The sequence below is a fragment of the Syngnathoides biaculeatus genome, chromosome 11 (assembly GCF_019802595.1).
Source record: "Syngnathoides biaculeatus isolate LvHL_M chromosome 11, ASM1980259v1, whole genome shotgun sequence".
Taxonomy (NCBI): Eukaryota; Metazoa; Chordata; class Actinopteri; order Syngnathiformes; family Syngnathidae; genus Syngnathoides; species Syngnathoides biaculeatus.
This window is the reverse complement of record NC_084650.1, coordinates 28,118,434-28,140,877: the sequence shown is the minus strand read 5'-3', so window position 1 is coordinate 28,140,877 and position 22,444 is coordinate 28,118,434. Positions and strand designations below refer to the sequence as shown.

Here is a 22,444-nt window from a genome sequence, read left to right as displayed (position 1 = left end):
TTCACGGCACACTAATGTACCCCGACACACTGGGAATCACTGATCTATTCATCCATTTTCTTCCACAGAGTTTTATCAGATTTTATTCATGTATACTGTATAAATGTATAGATGTGCATATGTTTTTTCTGTTTATATATATTTGTTTATTTGTTTATTTTAAAGCCATTAATTTATTTCTGTTAGTCTGGATGTATTCGATGCATCCATGCCTTCGTTTGCATTGTTTTTTTATTCCATTTTACAGGTATCCATTTTCTGCTGTTCGTTGAGGTTTTATTTAAATGTTATTTAATTTTCCATCTGCACATTTTCTTTCACGCAAGCATTATTTTCTATTTTTAATTTCTTTTCTAGTATTCTTCTGCGTATCTAATTTTAATTAGTCATCTATCAATTTTATCATTACGTGGGCTTTATTTATTGTTAATTTTCAATCCAGGTTTTAATTTCTTTTAGATCTCTCCATTTTCTTCATCTTTCCTTAACTTGTTTCTTTTTAATCATATTTTATTAACTGCTGTCTGCATTATGCAGTGCAATTTTTCTCCAATAATAGTGTAGTCAATACTATCCAATCAAATCTGAGCCTATTTAACTTTTGTAAAGGCTTATTCGTGTTTCAAGGTTATGCTCCATTAAAGTAGCAGACATTCAACACTTTTAATACACAGTGGCAACTTTAATGAATACATATAGGTCATAGAGGGTGCATCCACTTTTCGAGTTCTCGCATCATTTTAACATGTCAGAAATTAGAATTGTTTCTTTGTGAGTGTAAAAAAGGATTTCAGAAAGTAATTAACTTTTTAAGTCAATAGTTTTATACTCTAGTTTTTAAATGAGGATACTAAAGTTTTTGTTTTTTTCTTTAGCTAGTATATTGCACAGTTGTACACCACAACAAGTGTTGACAGCCACACAGTCAATGCACAAGCAAAAACATGAAGGTAGCAAAGTGTAGCCCAGCTCAGGACGGGCGCCGGTGTTTTATGTACATGCAGGAGCATCTCTGGCCATGAATGATTTATGCTAAAAGAAGAGAAAGTGAAAAGTCTTTCTGGAGCGCCGCCTCCTATGTCGCAACCTCCCTGCGAACAGAAGGGAGCATCCTCGCTCGGCCAAATGGGTCTGAGGGTGAGGAGCGCTTCTGCTCACTCGCTATGATCCTCACCACCACTCACGCTGCACACTGGGAGACATCAAATATCAGAATAATAAATAAATAACACACAACATCATGTTTTATTAAGGCAAGTCGGGCTTCGCTCAGTAGTCCGTGAGAATCCTGATGGATGGGGGGCGGGATCTTCAGTCATTGAAATGCATTATCATAACAGTAAAGAGTGCAATGGAGACTATTAGCACCCGATCCTAATGTGATTTACGATCATCGTCAGCAGTTCATGAGGAAAGATTGGCTACTACTCTGTTGCTGTCTTAAAATGAAGTACATAGTCTTGTAAGCATGTAATTTTTATGAAATCAAAATGTTCGTTCTTAGATTTAGACCAGTCAAATTCAGTTCTATTGCATTACGCTAACGACACGATTTAGAATTACCTGTAATAAAACGTGGTTGAAAAGGATACTACTGCTTCCCAAATAAAATGCAGATACCTAACTGAATGTTTGAGTTTCTTATTTATATTTTGCATTACTTTGGAATTTAAAAACATGTACCTTTAATACAAGTTTGCATATTCTTCTTTAGTATAATGTAAATAGTCGAAATAAATGAGAAAAGATGTCGTTCTCAAATTGTCAATATGGAAGCATGGCTAGTTAGTTCATAATGTTTGACTTTATAAAGTCCACCCATCCATTTTCCGTACCGTCTACCCTCACTCAAAGGTCACGGGTGTGCCGGAACCTATCCTAACTATCTTCAGGCGAGAGGCGTGGTACACCCTGAACTGGTCACCAGTCAATCACAGTGAACATATTGACAACTATTTGCACTCCCATTCCCAATGATGGGCAATTGAGAGGCTTCTATTAACCTACCATGAATGTTTATGGGTGCGGAAGGGAACCACACTACCCAAAGAGCACGCAGGCACAGGGAGAACGTGCAAACTCCACGCAGGGAGGGAGGCGGATTTGAACACAGTTCCTCGGAAAGGTGAGCCAGACGTGCTAACCAGTCCAGCCCTTCTTCAAATATCTTATTCTAGAACATGAGTACAAATATGTTAAATAGTTGCCCTGCAATTGATTAGCAACCACTCCGGGGAGTACCTTGTCTTTCATCTGTTGTCAGCCATGACAGAGGGTCCAGCTTCCCGATAAGCAGTATAGAAAATTGATGGATGAAATGGAGGAACGCTGGCACGTCAGGTATATAAATCTTCCCTCACCATTTGGCTTTATTTAGAAATCCCCCATGGCGAAAGATGTCAAATTGTGGGACAAGTGCTGATCTCTTTCCATTGGATTGACACATATACTGCACAGTCTTCAAAACCAACACTCGTGCTTCCCTATCTTCTTTAAGTGGTGTGCACTTTTTGACAGCAGTCCAATATTATTTGTAGCATTGCACCCTGCACCATATTTTTCAGCACAGTGAGCGACTACTACATGGCATTAAAACATATTCTTGGAGGGAATGCAGCACCTTTTTATAGCTGGCCTTGTTTTATTGGTATTAATACTGTCAACTGAATGCTAAGATTCCACCTGTCGGATATCAGCTTCCCAACCAAAGGGATTAGTGGGTGTGTATTTTCACACGTGCATGTGTTTGTGCGCGGGTGGGGAGAAATTTGGAACATGTGCTGGGAAACTTATTTGTGTTCTGGAGGATCAAGTGTGTGTTGTGTGTTTGTTTGTCATCCTCCTGGTGAAGGTGTCATTGTGCAGCCGGAGCCCTGTAATCTGTCAGATGCTGAGCGATGCCTCTCTTCCAAAAGGGCGCTCTTTCTGAGCTTTTCCGGTCTATTCTAAGCACAGCGGCACTCATCGGGGGGCTCAAACGCCGCCACCGATGCCCCACATCACTCAAGCAGCCATCAGAGGAAAGCCACCTTTCCTAATACAGGAGATCTTGCCCACTCTCACTCCCCTCAACACAATCACCCATTTGCCTGTAAACTTCAAATACCCTGGTCTTCCTTTTTTTCATGATAAACAAGCAACAGTCGTGAGTCATTCATTTTGTTGTACTCAAAGAATTCTATAATTTCTGCATCTAAAGACACCCAGAACCTACCTCAATGCATAATTACAATTTACAATTTCCTCCTAAGGTGTCTGTGAAGACTGAATGCTGTGAAAGCACAAATGACAAAGTATCATAGTATATCATGTCTTTATACAATATAAATGGAGTACACTGTCATATCTATTTCTCTTTCTCTCTCTTTCTCTATTTTCATTGAATATGAATATGAGTTAAATAACAGATGTAATTAATGTAAGAGAAAAGAAGTCTGAAGTGATGCCTGTGTTCCAGTTTAGCATAATTTTAAATGACAACCTGATATATCAAGCTATTTTATCAGGTAAAGGGGCAACACGTGACTTTTTCAATGTATATGTAATATTATGTGGCTCCAACTGTATCCAAGTGAAACAAATTTGCTTTTTTATGAGCTTGTTACAGGTTTCGCTGACAGTTCTATAAATAGTCTCATTACGTAAATTGCAGTGATTATGTTGTATCTTGGGGGGTTTGTTTGTACTGGTAACTCAGGTAGTTTTTACACGAGTTCAATTCCTAATCTTCTTTTCCCTTCGACTTCTCCCGTTAGGGGTCGCCACAGCGTGTCATCTTTTTCCATCTTAGCCTATCTCCTGTATCTTCCTCTCTTACCTCAATTGCCCTCATGTCTTCCCTCACCACATCCATAAACCTTCTCTTTGGTCTTCCTCTCGCTCTTTTGCCTGGCAGCTCCATCCTCAGTCCCCTTCCACCAATATACTCACTCTCTCGCCTCTGAACATGTCCAAACCATCAAAGTCTGCTCTCTCAAATCTTGTCTCCAAAACATCCAACTTTTGCTGTCCTTCTAATGAGCTAATTTCTAATCCTATCCAACCTGCTCACTCCAAGCGAGAACCTCAACATCTTCATTTCTGCTTCCTGTTGTTTCTTCAGTGCCACCGTCTCTAATCCGTACATCATGGCCGGCCTCACCACTGTTTTGTAAACTTTGCCCTTCGTCCTAGCAGAGACTCTTCTGTCATATAACACACCAGACACCTTCCCCCAGCTGTTCCAACCTGCTTGGACCCATTTCTTCACTTCCTTACCACACTCACCATTGCTCTGGATTGTTGACCCTAAATATTTGAAGTCCTCCACCCTCGCTATCTCTTTTCCCTGTAGCCTCACTCTTTTCCCTCCACCTTTCTCATTCACACACATATATTCTGTTTTACTTTGGCTGATCTTCATTCCTCTCCTTTCCAGTGCATGTCTCCATCTTTCTAATTGTTCCTCTGCATGCTCCCTGGTTTCACTGCATATCACAATATCATCTGCAAACATCATGGTCCAAGGGGATTCCAGTCTAACCTCATCTCTCAGCCCATCCATTACCACTGCAAACAGGAATGGGCTCAGAGCTGATCCCTGATGCAGTCCCACCTCCACCTTAAATTCTTCTGTCACACCTAAGGCACACCTCACCATTTTCTGCTGCCATCATACATGTCCTGTACTATTTTAACATACTTCTCTGCCACACCAGACTTACTCATGCAGTACCACAGTTCCTTTCTTGGTACTCTGTCATAGGGTTTCTCTATATCCACAAAGACACAATGTAGCTCCTTCTGACCTTCTCTGTACTTTTCCACTAGCATCCTCAGGGCAAATAATGCATCTGTGGTACTCTTTCTAGGCATGAAACCATACTGTTGCTCGCAGATACTTACTTCTGTCCTGAGTCTAGCCTCCACTACTCTTTCCCATAACTTCATTGTGTGGCTCATCAACTTTATTCCTCTATAGTTCCCACAGCTCTGAACATCCCCTTTGTTCTTAAAAAATGGGAACTAGAACACGTTTCCTCCATTCTTCAGGCATATTTCCCCCCGCTAGTATTCTGTTGAATAAGTTGGTCAAAAACTCCACAGCAATCTCTCCAAATTGCTTCCATACCTCCACCGGTATGTCAACAGGACCAACTGCCTTTCCATTTTTCATCCTTTGTAGTGCCTTTCTGACTTCCCCCTTACTAATCATTGCCACTTCCTGGTCCTTCACACTTGCCTCTTCAACTCTTCCTTCTCTCTCATTTTCTTCATTCATCAGCTTCTCAAAGTATTCTTTCCATCTTTTTAGCACACTACTGGCACCAGTCAACACATTTTCATCTCTATCCTTAATCACCTTTACCTGCAGCACATCCTTCCCGTCTCTATCCCTCTTTCTGGCCTACCTGTAGAGATCCTTTTCTCCTTTTTTCGTGTCCAACCTGGTGTACATGTCTTCATATGCCTCTTGTTTAGCCTTTGCCACCTCTACCTATGCCCTACGTCGCATCTCGATGTACTCCTTTCGCCTCTCCTCAGTCCTCTGTGTCCCACTTCTTCTTCGCTCATCTCTTTCCGTGTATGACTCCCTGTATTTTGGGGTTCTACCACCGAGTCTCCTTCTCCCCTTTCCTACCAAAAGACACACCAAGTACTCTCCTTCCTGTCTCTCTGATTACCTTGGCTGTCGTAGTCCAGTCTTCCGGGAGCTTCTGCTGTCCACCGAGAGCCTGTCTCACCTCTTTCCGAAAGGCCGCACAACATTCTTCCTTTCTCAGCTTCCACCACATGGTTCTCTGCTCTACCTTTCTCTTCTTGATCTTCCTACCCACCACCAGAGTCATCCTACACACCACCATCCGTTGCTGTCAAGCTACACTCTCCCCTATCACTACTTTAGTCAGTAATCTCCTTCAGATTACATCGTCTGCACAAAATGTAATCCACCTGCGTGCTTCTACCTCCGCTCTTGTACGTCACTATTATGTTCCTCCCTCTTCTGGAAATAAGTGTTCACTACAGCCATCTCCATCCTTTTTGCAAAATCCACCACCATCTGTCCCTCAAAAGTTCCTTTCCTGGATGCCGAATTTACCCATCACTTCTTCATCGCCCCTGTTTCCTTTACCAATATGTCCATTACAATCTGCACCAATCACAACTCTCTCGCTGTCTGGGATGCTCAGAACTACTTCATCTAATTCCTTCCAGAATTTCTCTTTTAACTCTAGGTCACATCCTACCTGTGGGGCATAGCCTCTAACCACTTTATACATAACACCCTCAATTTCAAATTTTAGTCTCATCACTCGATCTGATACTCTTTTCACCTCCAAGACATTCTTAGCCAGCTCTTCCTTTAAAATAACCCCTACTCCATTTCTCTTCCCATCTATTTCGTGGTAGAATAATTTAAACCCTGCTCCTAAACTTCTAGCCTTACTACCTTTCCACCTGCTCTCTTGGATGCAAAGTATATCAGCCTTTCTCCTAATCATCATGTCAACCAACTCCTGAGCTTTTTCTGTCATAGTCCCAACACTCAGTTGTAGGCTCTGTGCCACAGTAGCTGAATTTCCACCGACGCCCTGCAGGTTAGCAGTGCCAGGGGTGGGCGTTGTTAACCCGGGCCACGACCGATTCAGTATGGGATTCTTTAGATGAACGCTCATATTTGTTTGGCACAGTTTTTATGCCGGATGCCCTTTCTGACGCAACCCTCTGCATTTATCCGGGCTTAGGACCGGCCTACAGATTGCACTGGTTTGTGCCCCCATAGGGCTGCATTGAGTTCAATTCCTTATAGTTTCTCGCAAAGTGTTTGCCACCGGTGAAGTTGATAGGGCGACAAAATCAGAGCGCTTCGAGTATTACGATGCGTCACTATCTCTCCATCCGCATCACAGATCGCCTTGATAGCAGAACCATCTGATCTCCACTCGACTAAGCCCAAATAGAAAAAAAAGAAACAAGAAACAATCGATGGATCTCACCCTGCCTCTGTATCATCACAATCCATCTGTGTTTATCAGCCTATCATTTGCTGTCTGCAGGCATTTTGCTTTTTCTTTTCTTTTTATTGTCTTTCTTCCTTTTCCCGCATTTGTTTGGTAATCCATCAGTTGATTTACCTTATCACTGTGCCCAACCAATCATTTGGCACCCATCTGTCTGTCAAACTATATCTTGGCTTTCATTTGTCTAACTAGCACTCCATCTTTGCCCTCACCTGTCAATCATGTGGGATCAGCCTTCTCGTGGATGAAGTCGTCAAGTTAAATTTGAATTTGCACTTCATTAGTGATTTTCCAGTGTTTCACCAACTGTAACATGCACTTCATCAGTTATCCTCACTAAATCTAATCAAACAATCAATCAATGAATCAGTCAATCAATCTAATCATACCCAACTGTAACATGCACTTCATCAGTTATCCTCACTAAATCTAATCAAACAATCAATCAATCAATCAATCTAATCATATTGAAAATGAATTAACATGGATATTTGACTTCTAAGGCAGTCAATGGGAGTCATTGTGCCTCTATGTTGAGTGTTTTGTTTGTGGTTGGTGCTGCATCGTAATAAGAGGCATATTTCAACTTATTTAGCTATGTGTGTTAAAACAGCTTATGTATATTAATTTATCAAACATCAATCCATCCGTTTTCTGAGCCACTTTTCCTCACAAGGGTCGCGGGAGTGCCGGAGCCTATCCCAGCTACCATCAGGCAGGATGCGGGATACACCCTGAACTGGTTGCCAGTCAGTCGGAAGACACATAGAAACAAACAACCATATATACAATCACACCTTGAAGCAAGTTAGAGTCTCCAATTAATGCATATTTTGGGTACGTGGGAGGTAACTGAAAAACTTCGTACAGGCGGGGCCATTATTTTAACCCTGGTTCTTACAAACACTCTCACTGGTCGCACCAACGTGGCGCCTCTGTGAGGAAAATGACTATTTGAACACCCTGAGATGTTGTAAGTTCTAACTTTGAAATTCTGAAGGGTCTGAAATTTTCATCATAGCCGCATATCCACTGTGCGAGGCATAATCTAAAAAATACAACAAAAATTCTGGAAATCACAATGTGTTATTTTTTTTATGTCTGTGATGCAACTAAATATTTGAACATCTGCATCAAAGATTCTGTCCCTCAAAGACCTGTTAGTCCACCTCTAAAAAGTTAACCTACACTCCACTTATTATTCCAAAGTGGAAGCACCTGTTTGAGATTGTTACATGGATAAAAGCCCCCAAAAAAATTATATAAAACATGGGTGTCAAAGTCAAGACCCGGGGGCCAGATCCGGCCCGCCGCATGATTCTATGTGGCTCGCGGGGGTAAATCATGTGTATCAACTTCCACGATGTTTTTGTTCAAATCGGTACCAAAATGTCTAATGGTCATATCATAAATGATAACATTGAGTTATTACAAGCATTTTTGTGTTACCAAACAACAATAGTTGGCAAAAACCATGACCCTTGATTTCTGATTCCAAAACTAGTTCATAAATTTCACGTGTACATATGATGAGGCAGTTCAAGATTTTTTTTTTCATCATTTCACAGCCATGATGTCCCTTTGAGGGAAACCGCAAGTACAATGTGGCCCGTGACAAAAATGACTTTGACACCCCTGATATAAAATTAGAAAATCTCATTATTGTGCCATTTGACAAAATTCAATATTTTTTTTATCCTGACCTAAAACATGAAAGGTTTAGCCTGATTTGACTTCAGACAATGAGACGAAAAAATATTGTATAAATTATTATAAAATTAGTGTATAAATTGTATAAATTATGTTTTTTCACTGTGTAAGTAAACTTCTGGCTTCAACTGTACGTCCATAATTTTTTTCCGCTTATCCTGACGTTGTTGTTAATAGTCTCATGGGAAGGAGCCGTCCGGCAAGCTTATGAAAGAAGTCATGGTATGCGGAACGGGTGACAGAATGTCAACCCGGAAAAAGAATATATACAGTATATATTTTGTGAAATATATATATATATTTATTTTTTAATCACAACATGGAGATATTTGCTTACAAATGTACAACCAGCATGACTTTTTTTAAGTTCAATTGTTGCTAAATTGTGTGTTTTTCAGTTGTGTGATTCAAAGCTACTGGAATGAAAAACTTTAAATTTCTGATGTTAGACATACATGGCCGTATATTGTTTTAAACAAGGAAACATAATTGGATGTGGCACGGCTGCAAAACTCATTGGCCTCACAGTCCTGAGGACTGGGATTCAAATCCCAGCTCCGCCTATATGGAGTTTGTATGTTCTCCCCGTGCCTGAGTGTTTTTTCTCCAGGCACTTCGGTTTCCTCCCACATCCCAAAAAATGTGCACTAATTGAAGACTAAATTTCCCCTTAGGTGTGATTGTGAGTGTGACTGTTGTCTATCTCAATGTTCCCTGCGATTGGCTGGCAACCTCCCGCGGACATGGCAGGAATTCGTCCGAAACACCTGTGACCCTTGTAAGGATAACCAGCTCAGAGAAGGGATGGATGAAACACAATTGTTTTACAAAAATCAAAACAACAATTTTGAGATAACATTTCTAATGTATAATGTTTATGATGTGCTGGTGTACACGCAATATGTTAAAAACATTAAGTATAATCTTCTTCTTCAAAGAAATATTCTGCTCTGCCTGCATGCGTTCATTTTCATGTCCCACTAGCAGACAGCAGATGAACCAAGTCGCAAAAAGAACACGACCATTACCTTCTATCTCTGAGACTTTCTCTCCGAGTGATGCATTCAAAAATACTTATCGATAGCAATACTCAGCACAATAGAAAATGACATTTCAAAACAACACAACAAAATGTACATAACATGACAACTACCTTTCCTGCTTGCTATGCCATGCTAGCTCTCGCTTTGTCTCTTTTTTTTTCTCTCGCTTTCTCACTCTCACTTACTTACTCTCTCTCGCTCGACTAGCTCCTGCCCACGGTTACTGGGATAGGCTCCAGCAAACGTGTGACGCTAGTGAGGATAACTGGTACAGAAAACGGATGGATGGCATTATGTACTTTGTAATGAAATTACAACTTTTCACAACTCCTACGTATCAATACAGAGAAACACTTTACATTTTTCTTATACCTATGTATAATGGGGTTTATTGACATGAGGACAATTATGGCCGTGGGGAAATGTGCATTATGCAGCTGAAATTATGGTGTATTCTTTTTGGACACCAGCAATACTGACAGTGTCAATCAAAATGAAACATTGTGACCATATATTGGATCTCAAGACTATGAGCATCAAGCTAAGTATATTGGGGATTGGAATACAATAATGAGTATTTTCCATCTCCATGTGAAGTTTCATGTGTGTTTTCCTCAATATCCTCACACATGCAGTGTGTTATCTTATCTGTGATCTAAATAGCTCCCTCACAGCATCCAAACGGAAGCAGGTCACTGATTTGGCTTAGTGCATTGCGATTCAAGCCCCAGTGGAGCAAGCTCACTGATCGTCACTGATGTCAATGTAGTCAGGGGGTCAGGCCTCCCACAGAGCCCCAATCAGTCTGAGAGGATCAGTGACAGGACCCCCCTAGGCACCAGTGTTCCTTGGCCTGATGGATGACTCTCTCTTCCTGGCTCAGGTCAGAGAAAAGCAGGCTTTGGGGCCTCACTCCATCTGTGCTTCTGTACAAGTCTCATGCATGCCTTGTGGTCATTCGGCAGTTTAGGCCATTGACTAAGCCTAGAAACAAAACTGAATCTGTATGTTCTGACAAACATGTACAGTCACGGCTCCAAGTTCCAGATCCCTCTCGGATGTGTAGGGTATACGGCGCATACTTGAGAACTGCTCCAAAGTAAAACAATAAAGTCAAAGAGAAGGTGAGCTAGGATTTCTTCTTGAGAATATTTGTTTCTTTCATGTTTTTACTTAGTTGGAAGTTGGCCTCCTGAAACAGCACCTCTGAACGGAATCGTCAGGGATGGGAGTTTTGCCTCGGGCACTGATGGATTGCAAAAGTGTTTTCATATAACGCATATAACGCTGGGCCATGTGGGCCTCTTCTCCCAGAATGCCAAGAAAAATTGTTCAGATGATTCTACCTAGTTAAGGAATGAAAGTTAAGGGATTTTTTTTTCTTTAACCCAAACGGCAACATGAAGCATGTTCAAGCTTCAAAGAGAATGATTAGCCTCTTTCACACTGCCCTTAAAACATTTTTTTGTACTTTCTTTAGAGACAAAGAATTTGAATGCTCTGCCATTGGAGGTAAGAGGATAACAAAGCCAAAACTTTGTGGCCTGTGGGACCAGGGTGTGTATGTGTCTATGTGTGCCTCCTGATTTAAATAAGGTAAACTCCACTGGCTGCTTAATAATTGACACCCCTTTTCATGTAATATATTGACATCTTATTTAATTGCCTATGCTTTTGTTGTTGTTTAGATTCAGTCATATACATCAGATGTGTTTTTTTTAGTCCAATGTAATCAAATGAATCATTTTGCAACAGAAACATAATTCCATTTTAAGCCCGATGATGAATAAATCCCCTCTTTTAGGCGTTTTTTTTTTTTTTTTTTTTTTTTTTTTTTTTTTTTTTTGAGGCATTAGAATCCCGGAAAGTTTTCCAATTTTTGCAAGTATGTATCCTGCTGACAATGTGTATTTTAAGGTACTGATCAACATAAAATTGGGTCGATCATAGATAAAATGTCTACCCATACATGAAAAGAAGGTCGGCCATTTTGTCTGTAAACTAGTCACTGGCGGGATTCCGGGACACCTTTGTTCAAAAAACAGCCTCGACAGGATCCAGGTTTCCGAGACAGCAGACTGACGCTAAACTGCAAAGCCAGTCTACCAATGCCATCTAGTTTAATTTTTAGAATTTGCCATGTAAAAATTTGTGCAAGGATCTATTCATTGCTTTTTGAAGATATCACTCTTGACTTGTTTTTTTCATTTCTACCATTCTCATATATGAAGTATGTTTGCTATTAGACCTATATAAAACACTTGTAAATGACACTGAAATATAACATTGTATTTTTATATATTTGTCAAAACTATGAATCCCCAAATATTTTTTTTCTTTTTTATCTAGAACACACAAGAAAATGTGTGGAGCACAACTTTTGAAGCTACTTAATTGTGTCGCAAATGATGCACGTTTCTGTTTTCCATCCTATGTGTGGTTTTTACAAAGTGCTTTTGAGAACATTATAGTCTAATGTGTGCTTTATATCCACACAAAATGTGTTTATGCTGAATTTACCACCAGTTCTACACCTACTGGAGCACATCCTTGAGTATTGTAGTACTTGCTGCCAAAGTTTGTGTGGCAGAAATATGAAGGGAGTGTACAAATGCCAGAGGATGTACGAGTGTGGGGGCTGCATTCCTTATGCTTGATGCATTCTGGTAGCATGGCAGAGGTAAGACCGGCCTGCATAAACATGCTGAGGCAAGATACTGCAATTCACCCACTCTCCCTTCGACATGTACACATTTGGTACCCTGTGTTTTGTCTTGGTTTTCCCACCCTGTAGCTTTTCTCTTCTAAATCATCCTTGTTACTGACATTACCTCCGGTGTTTACTCCAAAATGCTGGTCTCTCCTGATTTGAAAACCCCACCTGGCGGCCACCAAAAGCAATTAAAAATCCGATCAACAAGAATTTAACTTGAAATGGACACAAAACCTCCCAGTTTTAAGTTTCGGAATGCACATTCCCACGTTGTTGTTTCGTGTACGAGAATGCGAGGGGCAGGCAGGGTTGAGCTGACAGTGTGTTAAGATAAATGGTGATAAGCGGAGAGCGCGGTGACCATAACACATGCAATCACTTTTGACAGCATGGGGATGTGGTTAATCTCTTCATGTCTCTATCACCACTGGGTCTTAGAGGGTATGGTGATGTGCTTGCCTGGCAATGCTGCCGACTGACCCAGTTAGTGAATGCAGCCATTATAACCCCCACCCCGTTTACAAACACCCCCTCCACAACGGCATCTCCTCTCGACTTCCCTTTCCTGGATTCCATTTAAGTTCCAGGCTGCTTTTATCACAAACTAGGCTGTGAACTGCCACTCAGAAAATGTCACGTCAGTGCAAGTTTGCCCTTCCTTTTTTTTTTTTGCGACGGGCCAGACATAATGTGCATAAATGCAGCCTATTTCTCCAACGAGCCCCCACGGACATGCTCGCTCAACAGAGCTATTATAGAGAGAGCACGCTACGAAGGTAATTTTACCCGACTTTTGAGCCGTGTATTGAATCACAGCACTTGCACGTATGCAAATGTTTATTTTATGAGTTTAGTATGAAAAGAAAATGTACTGATATAGAAGATTTGATGGATTGGGAGTGACAACGGAGTGGAATTCTATTTTGAGCAAGGAACCCTATTTTGGTGGGCGTCCTAAACGGATACCTAACCACTCACTACAGAATGTACTCAATGCACCCTGGCCACTCAGCAAACAAACTATTGAGATTAGTAAAAGCACACACAGACCAACAAATATGGAATATATGCATGAAAATGAAATTTACAACCACTCCTAATCTTTTTTTTTTTCTGATGGTGCAAAATTTTGAAATCACATACTTATTACAATTTATAATTGTAGCCGACCAAGGAACACCGAATTACAACTTACTCTTTATGTATAACAAAGTGGTTGATTAAATTATCTTTTACGATCAAGATGTCTCTAACCATGAATTTATTTCCAGTCTTATCTTCATTGCATGCACTTCAATGTGGGCGGGGGAAAAAATACTAATGAGAAAAACTCAATTTTTTCCTTTTTTCCTCCACAGGCCACCACTTTTTTCTTTTCCTAGTTGAACTATTTCCCACCCCCTACACTTGTTGGGAGTGATTACTCTTCCCAGCAAATCGGGAGCTGTGCTTTTCGCAACTTGTAGTTTTGCGATGGCCGGGCCATACCTTTTGCCAGAAATAAATAGCTCCTCTCATCCTGCTTCCCATTTATACGCCATATCTTGTCTCTGTGTAGGGAGTTCCATTACTCTGGAGCTTGGGGAAAGGGGGAGGGGAGGAGGAGGAGAAGCGAGATGAAAAAAGTTGATTGAAGGTAACCGCTCTTGCTCTTGCTGTTGCTAGAGATGCTTTCTCTTTTGACAGCAAAGCCAAAATACGGCGTTTCAGGGCCTTAAATTTAATCAAATTGATGTTGTTTCACCTCATCAAAGGAGGAAGTGCAGAGCGAGGAAGAGTGAGTCAGAAAGTCAGAAGGAAGTGACAGAGAAATCATGTCCTTAATACGTTTGTTTACCTTAGTGGCACATTCTTTCTGCGACATTTATATGGCTGTCTCAAGGTCTGCTTTCAGCATTTTCATCTGGATTTATTAAGGAAATGTACCTCAAAAAGATTCTGCTAGGACCAGAATACAAATACATACCTATTTTCAGACAAAATGGCACGTATCCTATCTTGCCCCCAACACGTTCTACAAACAAGACAGATACAGTATAATGTTTTGCTCGATAATCACTTTACTTTGCCATCATTTAAAAATAGTTTAGGCATTCATGGACATTTTATGAGCCTAATGCATTGAAAGAACTAGCTCATAACTCAAATTACTCATCAATTTTTTTATTTTTCTCACTTCTTTCGGCTTGTCGCGTTAAGGGGTCGCCACAGCGTGACATCTCAGATGAACGCTCATATTTGTTTGGCACAGTTTTTACGCCGGATGTCCTTCCTGACGCAACCCTTCTTGGGGAGTAGAAGCCCCAGTGAGATACAAATTTACCATTTATCCATTCCAGACACCCCACCCCCCACCACCTCCCACCCCCGCCCGCAAAAAAAAAGTAGGAATTTGATCAAGAATAATAGCGTTTTATTGTATTTCTTTGATATAGAAACATAACAAAATGAAATTAAAAATATAAAGTAATGAACATTACACAAACACACATTTTAGTACAGTATTCATGTGTTGTGTGCCTTAAATGGGTGTGGTCTACTGAGTGACATCAGGAACTCTGACTCCATCTCCAGTTAGCTATTTTCCACCCAATTAGTTTAGTGTCAGCGTCTTCCCTCCTTTCCCTCCTATCGAGTGCTTTCATTTCTTGTGAGTTTGACTGTTGCACTGAAGTGCATTGACCGCTATCACTCTCTTTGACTCTTGCTTGCAAAAATGAGAAAGTAACTGCTCATAACTGGAAAAATGTGTTTCAGCGGTCCTAAATCAAGGTAACGCTACATTAGGTAGATTTACCCCATTTCCATTTCCACTATCCCCAGCAATTTCCTTGTCGCGGCCTTAAATTTGAGTGTGACGTTCAAAGCCCAGAGGCGGATGCTATCCAGATAATGTTTAAACCAACGCAGCGTGATCCTTTCCCAAAGTCTGCCTGTTTATGCTGACCACGAAGAGGTAATCCCACCAGGTATTCCCCTCTCAAAGAATTGAATGGACGAGTGCCAACTTTTCTCTTGCAGATGAAAGTGTTTCATCATGATGTAACTCTGTGCAATTAGCCATAGATGACGGGAATGAAAAAAATTATGATCTGCATGATGGAGCGGGTGAATCCAGCAGACGCTTCTCTGTCTTGTCACCATAACATGAAAAGACGACTCACTGGAGGCCCTCACAAAGGCGGCCCGAGAGTTTTGTGGGTTGACTATGCCGGCTTAAGGCCTTTGCCATGCCTGTTTAGTAATCTTGGCATCCCATCCTCCTTCTATTACCCTTGTCTTATTCAGAGCTTCTCCCTTGTGGCAGGGATCATCATGATATACACACAAGGATACGCTTGTGTGCTCGCAACACAATGTGTGCCGTTTCCTCAAAGCAATGCAAGGAAGAGAGTGTGTCTGCTGTTTGTGCACCAGAGAAACTTGGGATGGATTTGCACTGCACATATAAGATCCCAATTCTGATTTAGTTTCTGAGTGTATTTACATGCACAGTACATTTCCAAGGAAACATCATCCAATACAGCGGGGGAAAAAAAGGATTTAGTCAGCCACCAATTGTGCAAGTTCTCCCACTTAAAAAGATGAGACAGGCCTGTAATTTTCATCACCCATGAGAAAAAAAAATCCAGAAAATAACATTCTGATTTAATTTTTTTTCTAAATCAAATTATGGCGTAAGTATTTTGTCAAAAATGAAAGTTCACTTCAATACTTTGTTACATACTCTTTGCTGGCAATGACAGAGGTCAAACGTTTTATGTAAGCCTTGACAAGGGTTTAACATGCTGTTGCTGGTATTTTGGCCCATTCCTCTTTGCAGATATTCTCTAGATGTTTTGGGCTGTTGCTGGGCAACTGACTTTTAACTCCATCCAAAGATGTTTTATGGGGTTGAGATCTGGAGACAAGCTAGGTCACTCCAGAGCGTTGAAATGCTTCTTATGAAGCTGCTCCTTCGTTCCCCGGGCTGAAAGACCCAGCCATGTTTCATTTGTCTGATGGAAGGATGTTTAAAATCAAAATCTCACAATAGATGCCCCCATTCATTCTTTCTTTTACATGGATCATTTGTCCTGGTGCCTTTGCAGCCCCGAAAACATGATGTTTCCACCCCATGCTGCACAATAGGCAAGGTGGCGTTTGAATGCAACTCATAATTTTTTCCCCAAAAAGTTCTATTTGGATTTTATCTGACCATATGACATTCTTCCAATCATCTTCTGGATCATCCAAATGCTCTCCAGCAGAAATCAGAGGGGCCTGCACATCTACTGGTTTAAGCCGAGGGACCACATCTGTCACTGCAGGATTTCAGTCCCTAATGGGGCCGTGTGTTATGGTATCCTTTGTAACATTGGTCCCAGCTCTCTGTAGGTCATTCACTCAGTCCCCCCTTGTGAGGTTCTGGGATTTTTGTGTGAGCTAAAAGCTCTTGACCTAACGTTCTTGTGATGATTTTCAACCCACGGGGTGAGATCTTACACGGAGCCCCAGATCAAGCAAGATTATTAGTGGTCTTTTACGTCTTCCACTTTCTAATAATTGCTCCCACTGTTGATTTCTTCGCAGCAAGCTGCATTACTATTGCAGATTCAGTCTTCCCAGCCAGGTGCAGGTTGACAATTTTACTGACAGCTCTTTGATGTCAGCCATAGTGGAGTTTGGAGTGTGACTGTTTGAGGTTGTGGACAGGTGTCTTTTATACTGATATATGACATCAAATAGGTGCCATTAATACAGGTAACGAGTGGAGGACAGAGGAGCCTCATAAGAAGAAGTTACAGCTCTGTGAGAGCCAGGAATCTTGCTTGTTTGTAGGTGAACAAATACTTATTGTCCACTGTAATCTGTTAATAAATTCTTTAAAAATCTGACAATGTGGCTTTCTGGATTTTTTCCTCTCATTTTGTTTCATTAATAAAAATCAAACCGTCCTAGCACTTGCTGCTAACATACAGCAAGGTAGCAACCTGAGAGTGTAAAGGCAGCTAGAGTAGGACTTTAATGCAAGCCCTATTGTCAGCAACTATTTGAAATGAAACTTGAAGTAACACCAACATATTTATCGTGCTTTAACGTCTTTTGCAACATCTGGGAAAAAGCAGGTATAGCAGCCATGAAAAGGCGTCATGAAAAGATTTGAAACGCAGTGCTCCGAGGTTTTACAGTTGGAACTTGACTTTTTAATGGAACTCTCTTCCTTTGTGTGCACATAAACTGTGTGCGTGTGGGTGTATGTGTGTGTGTTTGTCTGATGATGGCAGGTCACATGGTTTCTGTTGATCCACAGACTGTATCTCTAAATACTTGGCTAATACCATGTTTACCTTTTTCAAAGGCACTTCTGGAGTTAACTCGTTGAGATGACTCATAACTATTACTCTATCGATTAAATGCGTGAAAGGCGGTGCTTATTTCAACACTGACCCACCAAGTATTATGTTATCAAGTTATACAAAAATGAGGTATCCCAATGAGTAATTGTCCCACCCTCAAAGGACGCTTAATATTTTGCAGTTCCATTTAAAAGCCAGGTTATGACATGACGATGATAAAAATTCTATCATTCAATTGAGTGCCTCCGATGGGTTGACATTCGGTCAGTGCAGGTGTGTGCAAATTTATGTGCAAAAAATGCACCCCATGTGCACATTCACGCTCACACACACACATTCACACAATTATTAAACCCAAAAAAATAAGTAGGGCACTGTTAGGGGTGCAGTCACACGCAACATTAAAACAACGATATCCCATGGGTCACACACACGTGCACATGCATGCACACATTCAACATTAAGCATTATAAAACAAGTATTCGATGGCAGGCATTGGGGAAATTAAACATTCACACACACTAACTCATTGAGGCTGACACTGATTCTAATATAAGTATGTACAAAATAGAGACGTCCACATCCAGAGTGGGTACTTAGAGTACTCTCTGCACTAGAAAGGGAAAGTGCTTCTTATTTTTCCTATATTAATGTGTTATTGCTATAAAATATATAGGGCCCCCCGTAACAGCTGCTACATCAATAGATAAACAACAAAATATACTATATTTTGACGCTCATAGGTAGTACTGTGTTTGTGTGTGAGCGCATTTGTGTGTTCTGTTGTGATTTTGCTTCAAGCCAATTGTGATTTATACTGGATGCGTTTGTTTGGAAAGTTCCTCACAGCAAATAAACATTTCATAACTTCGTTCCCTGGCCTACATTGTTTGTGTCCAGCCTCCTTTTTTGTGCTTTTTACTGTTTGTTTGTTTGGAAACCAATTCATGCTCCACCTGTGAAAATCGTGGTGACTGTGTTGATGAGTGGCAGTGTTGTTTTTCCATGGCCGCCTAAATTCCTAATTTGCTCCTGTCTACCATCTGCATGTTGCAAGGCACAGAGCGCACAAGCAAGTGCTTCTGCTGTATGTATTAGCCTGTGTGGAGCCATCACTCTCTGCTCATTACCTGACATGATAGAAGAACCGAGTGCCATTGAACGGCACTCAGTCTGATAGGCTGGCACCCTTCAACTGGCACTTTCACTGTGGTGCCTCGACTAATAATAACAGGAAGTCATCTCCAGGAACTTTCTGCTTGTGTTCAGTCAGGTGCATCTGCAGAATGGCTGGAAAGCGAATGGCGTCCATGGCCGGGCATGCTTGAATAGCACTGCATGATGATTCTTGTCAGCTTGTTGGTCATAATTAACTCCCAACTACTGGAGACAAATTCCTTGTATGTTTTTTTGACAATCTAAAACAAAACCAAATCTGAGCATGAATTATAATCACCGGAGTGTATTAGGGGTACACATCATTAGAACTCAAACAAAAAAGAAACATAATATAATAATTATAATAACATAATTAGGTTTGATCTCTTCCAGCGTTTAAACTTTCCATCTCAAAACTTTCAATACTGAGGAGGTTGCAACATTTTTGGAACAGGTAATTATGAACAAAGTACAAAAAAAAATGTTGAGTCAGAACCCATTGTAGAAGCTTGGTGAAATATACACTGAAATTAAAAAAAAGAAAAATAAGAAAGCTAAAAAATAATAATCATTAATAATAATAATAATTGTATTTATATTTGTAAAACCAAGCAAAATACATGCTTTCATTTTCTTTACTGCCTGTCCTCGTTAGGGTCATAGGTGAGTTGAAGCCTGTCCCAGTTGACTTGTCCACATGCTCAATTGACTAGTACACATGCTGGGTACACACTGTATTGCTCCCCACCAATCGCAGGAGACAGACAACTATTCATACTCACAATTCACAACTATGGACTTAAGAGTCTTCCCTGAACCTTTACTTCAGCAGGTTTTGGTATCTTGGAAGAAAAAATTCAGCCTTCTCTGTTATCGCTGCTCCTAATTTTTTTTCCATCCACATGTTTTCCTAAAAGTTTCAGTGCTGTTTGCTGTCATTGTGTGTCCATATAGGGATGATGGGGTTGGAAGGCCAACCACTCCCGGTGATTCACAACCTGTCATAACTAAATATTCAATCTCAAAACTGAAAAACTCAAAAGCCTACTCAAATTCCCACTAAATCGCTTTGATTTGCTCCTTGATTTGGCTCTGCATGTTAGCATTTGCATGTGTTTGATGAGCAAGCCAATAATCCTCTCTTTCCCTGGTACTAATTTTTTTTTCTTCTTCTTCTTTTGATCAGACAACCGACGTGCAGTCATCGAAAGGTCGCGCTCACGCCACAACGCAAACCACCAAGCCCGATGATGCCAGAATGAGAGCCAAAGAACAGATGACTTCCCAAACGCCCTCTCACTGTGTTGCGCATCCACGCAAAAACAACAGCAACACCAAGTTATTCATGCCTTAGACATTTTAAGTTAATCTTAAATCTTGTCATCTTTTAAATCACAGGAAAAAAAAAAAGGTTTTCAGGCTGATGATGCTATGCTGCTCATATGGAAACACTCCCACTAAGGACAACAGCATCATCGTGTCAAAAACGACCGAGTGCTTTTAACAAAGCTCCATTAGTTTTGAAAAGAAAATTCAACAGCCAAGTCGGAAGAAGCCGCAGCTAGAAAAACACAAGCTACTTACTGACTGTCATCTGTAAGAGTGAACAGGACGTGAGTTATCCCACAAAGCTACTAGAAACCTGGCTGCTGTCCATGCCGATATTTCATAGCATGTGACTCACACTTTCATTTTGACGCCACACATTTTATTTTTTTACTGTACTGTGTTTACTTAGGCTCCATTTTTTTCAGGTCAGTTTTATGACAGAGTATTTATGTTGGCCTCTAAAGTAATTCCCGGAGCCTGCCAAGTGAGTGTGATTGCTTTGAAAAGCCCCGTTTTCCAAAACTCTGTACCTGTTCAGTTTCCTCTGATACTAGGAAACTTCTTTAACATCACTCGTGTCAGCATGGATGATACGTTCAAGACTCAAACCACAGTAGGTGAAAATCTGCACTAAGGACAATTTTTAAGAAACCGTATTTCAACATGTTTTTAAGGTATTCAAGTATCTAACAACACACAAGGAATTCTTCACCGGTAGTTGGTGTCGCTCTAGTACAACATACATGTTGAGAATGAAGAACAATACAGTCAATTGGCAAGTCGTGCGATAGTGTATTGTATATAATACGAATACTGATTGGCCCAGCAGGGTGTGACAACAACAACTCGAGGCAGAAAACTGCCAGCATGTTGCATTGGAATTGTGAGTTAGCTGTTCAAGTATTTAATAACTTAATTGGAAGAGGGAAGAAGCTGTTGGAATCCCTGCTAGTTTTGATATAAATTCATTGGTAGCGCCTACCCAATGGAAGGAGCTGGAAGACCTGGTCCAATAGGATCTTGCCCGCTCTTGTCCTAGTTAGGGTGGTGTGCAAGCCTTCAAAGGTGGCTAAGGGTGGTGCCAATAATCCATAAAATAAGAGCTACCGTGTGCTTGCTTCAAGCGGTTTATTTTGTCACTCCCAGTTAAAGTTTACTGTAAAACATACACCTATTAGCCCAAACCTGATATTGTCTCATGAAAGTTTTCCATCTTAATGCTAACATATAGTACAATGCGGAAAGCCATGGCTTGGATATCTGAAATTAGCAAAGCTGCTGCAATAATTCTACGCCTTCAAACACCTTCAACTGTTGGGGAACGGCAAAACCCGAGCATATAACACTACTAAAGAGCATGCAGTAATCTCTCGTTTTTCGCAGTTAATTGGTACCAGACCTACCCCCGAAAAGACAAAAACACCGCGAAGTAGGGGTATATGCCGTTTTTTTTGCATCATAGGTCCTTGTCGTCTTGCTGGCGATGCTGCATTATACCCTATCAATGCGGCTTCCCAGTGCAGTACTGTACTAATGTATTTTTTTTTTTTTTTTTTTTTTTTTTTGCTTCATTCGTCCATGTGGTCACACAGGATGGGGTATTGGTACTAGCAATCCGGCTTTTTTATTTTTTTTTTTTTTTTTTTTTTTTCGGAAATCCGCGATGAACTGAATCCACGATAGGTGATCAGCGAATTAGAGAGGGATTACTGTATACAGTTTCTGCTCTTTCGGAACAAGTGCTATCTATCACCGGAGCTCGGTTAGCGACCTTCTCTGGTTCTTCTTCTCACTCTTAACTGTGTTGCGGGCCTACCAGTAGACCAGTAGACATCAGGGCTTCACCAAATTCTGCATTCAGATTTGCCTGTGTGCTGTAAAAACCGCTAAAAGATGACTCCTGAGACTTAGCAGTGGTTCTAAATATAAACACACCATCACAGTTGCATTTTCAATCACTGAAAAGCACCTCATGTGGCCAATCTGTCTCGATCACACCCAATACATGCTTTAAATTCAATTAAATCACAACTACCGCAAATAAAGTACATTGCTAGAAAGCAATATGAGCATGATTGAAATATAAAATATTTGCTGCCCTCTCCAAGAACAAATATTAAGCGTGTGCTCTATTGCTCTTATCAGCAACTC

The 22,444-nt window shown here is 40.7% G+C and overlaps 1 protein-coding gene across 9 annotated transcripts in view; it reads left to right on the top strand.

Annotated features, from left to right (window-relative positions):
* The window catches only part of diaph2 (diaphanous-related formin 2), a 468,029-nt gene extending 446,202 nt beyond the window's left edge, over positions 1–21,827 (top strand). For 8 of the 9 annotated variants that reach the window (XM_061834220.1, XM_061834223.1, XM_061834222.1 and 5 more), the window contains one exon: positions 20,151–21,827. In XM_061834220.1, the coding sequence (XP_061690204.1) occupies positions 20,151–20,215 (65 nt within the window). In that variant the 3' untranslated portion in view covers positions 20,216–21,827. Of the gene's footprint in view, positions 1–11,234; positions 11,311–20,150 lie in introns of those variants that run through there. The other variant, XM_061834226.1, reaches the window with a different exon arrangement.
* The last annotated feature ends 617 nt before the right edge of the window (positions 21,828–22,444 follow it).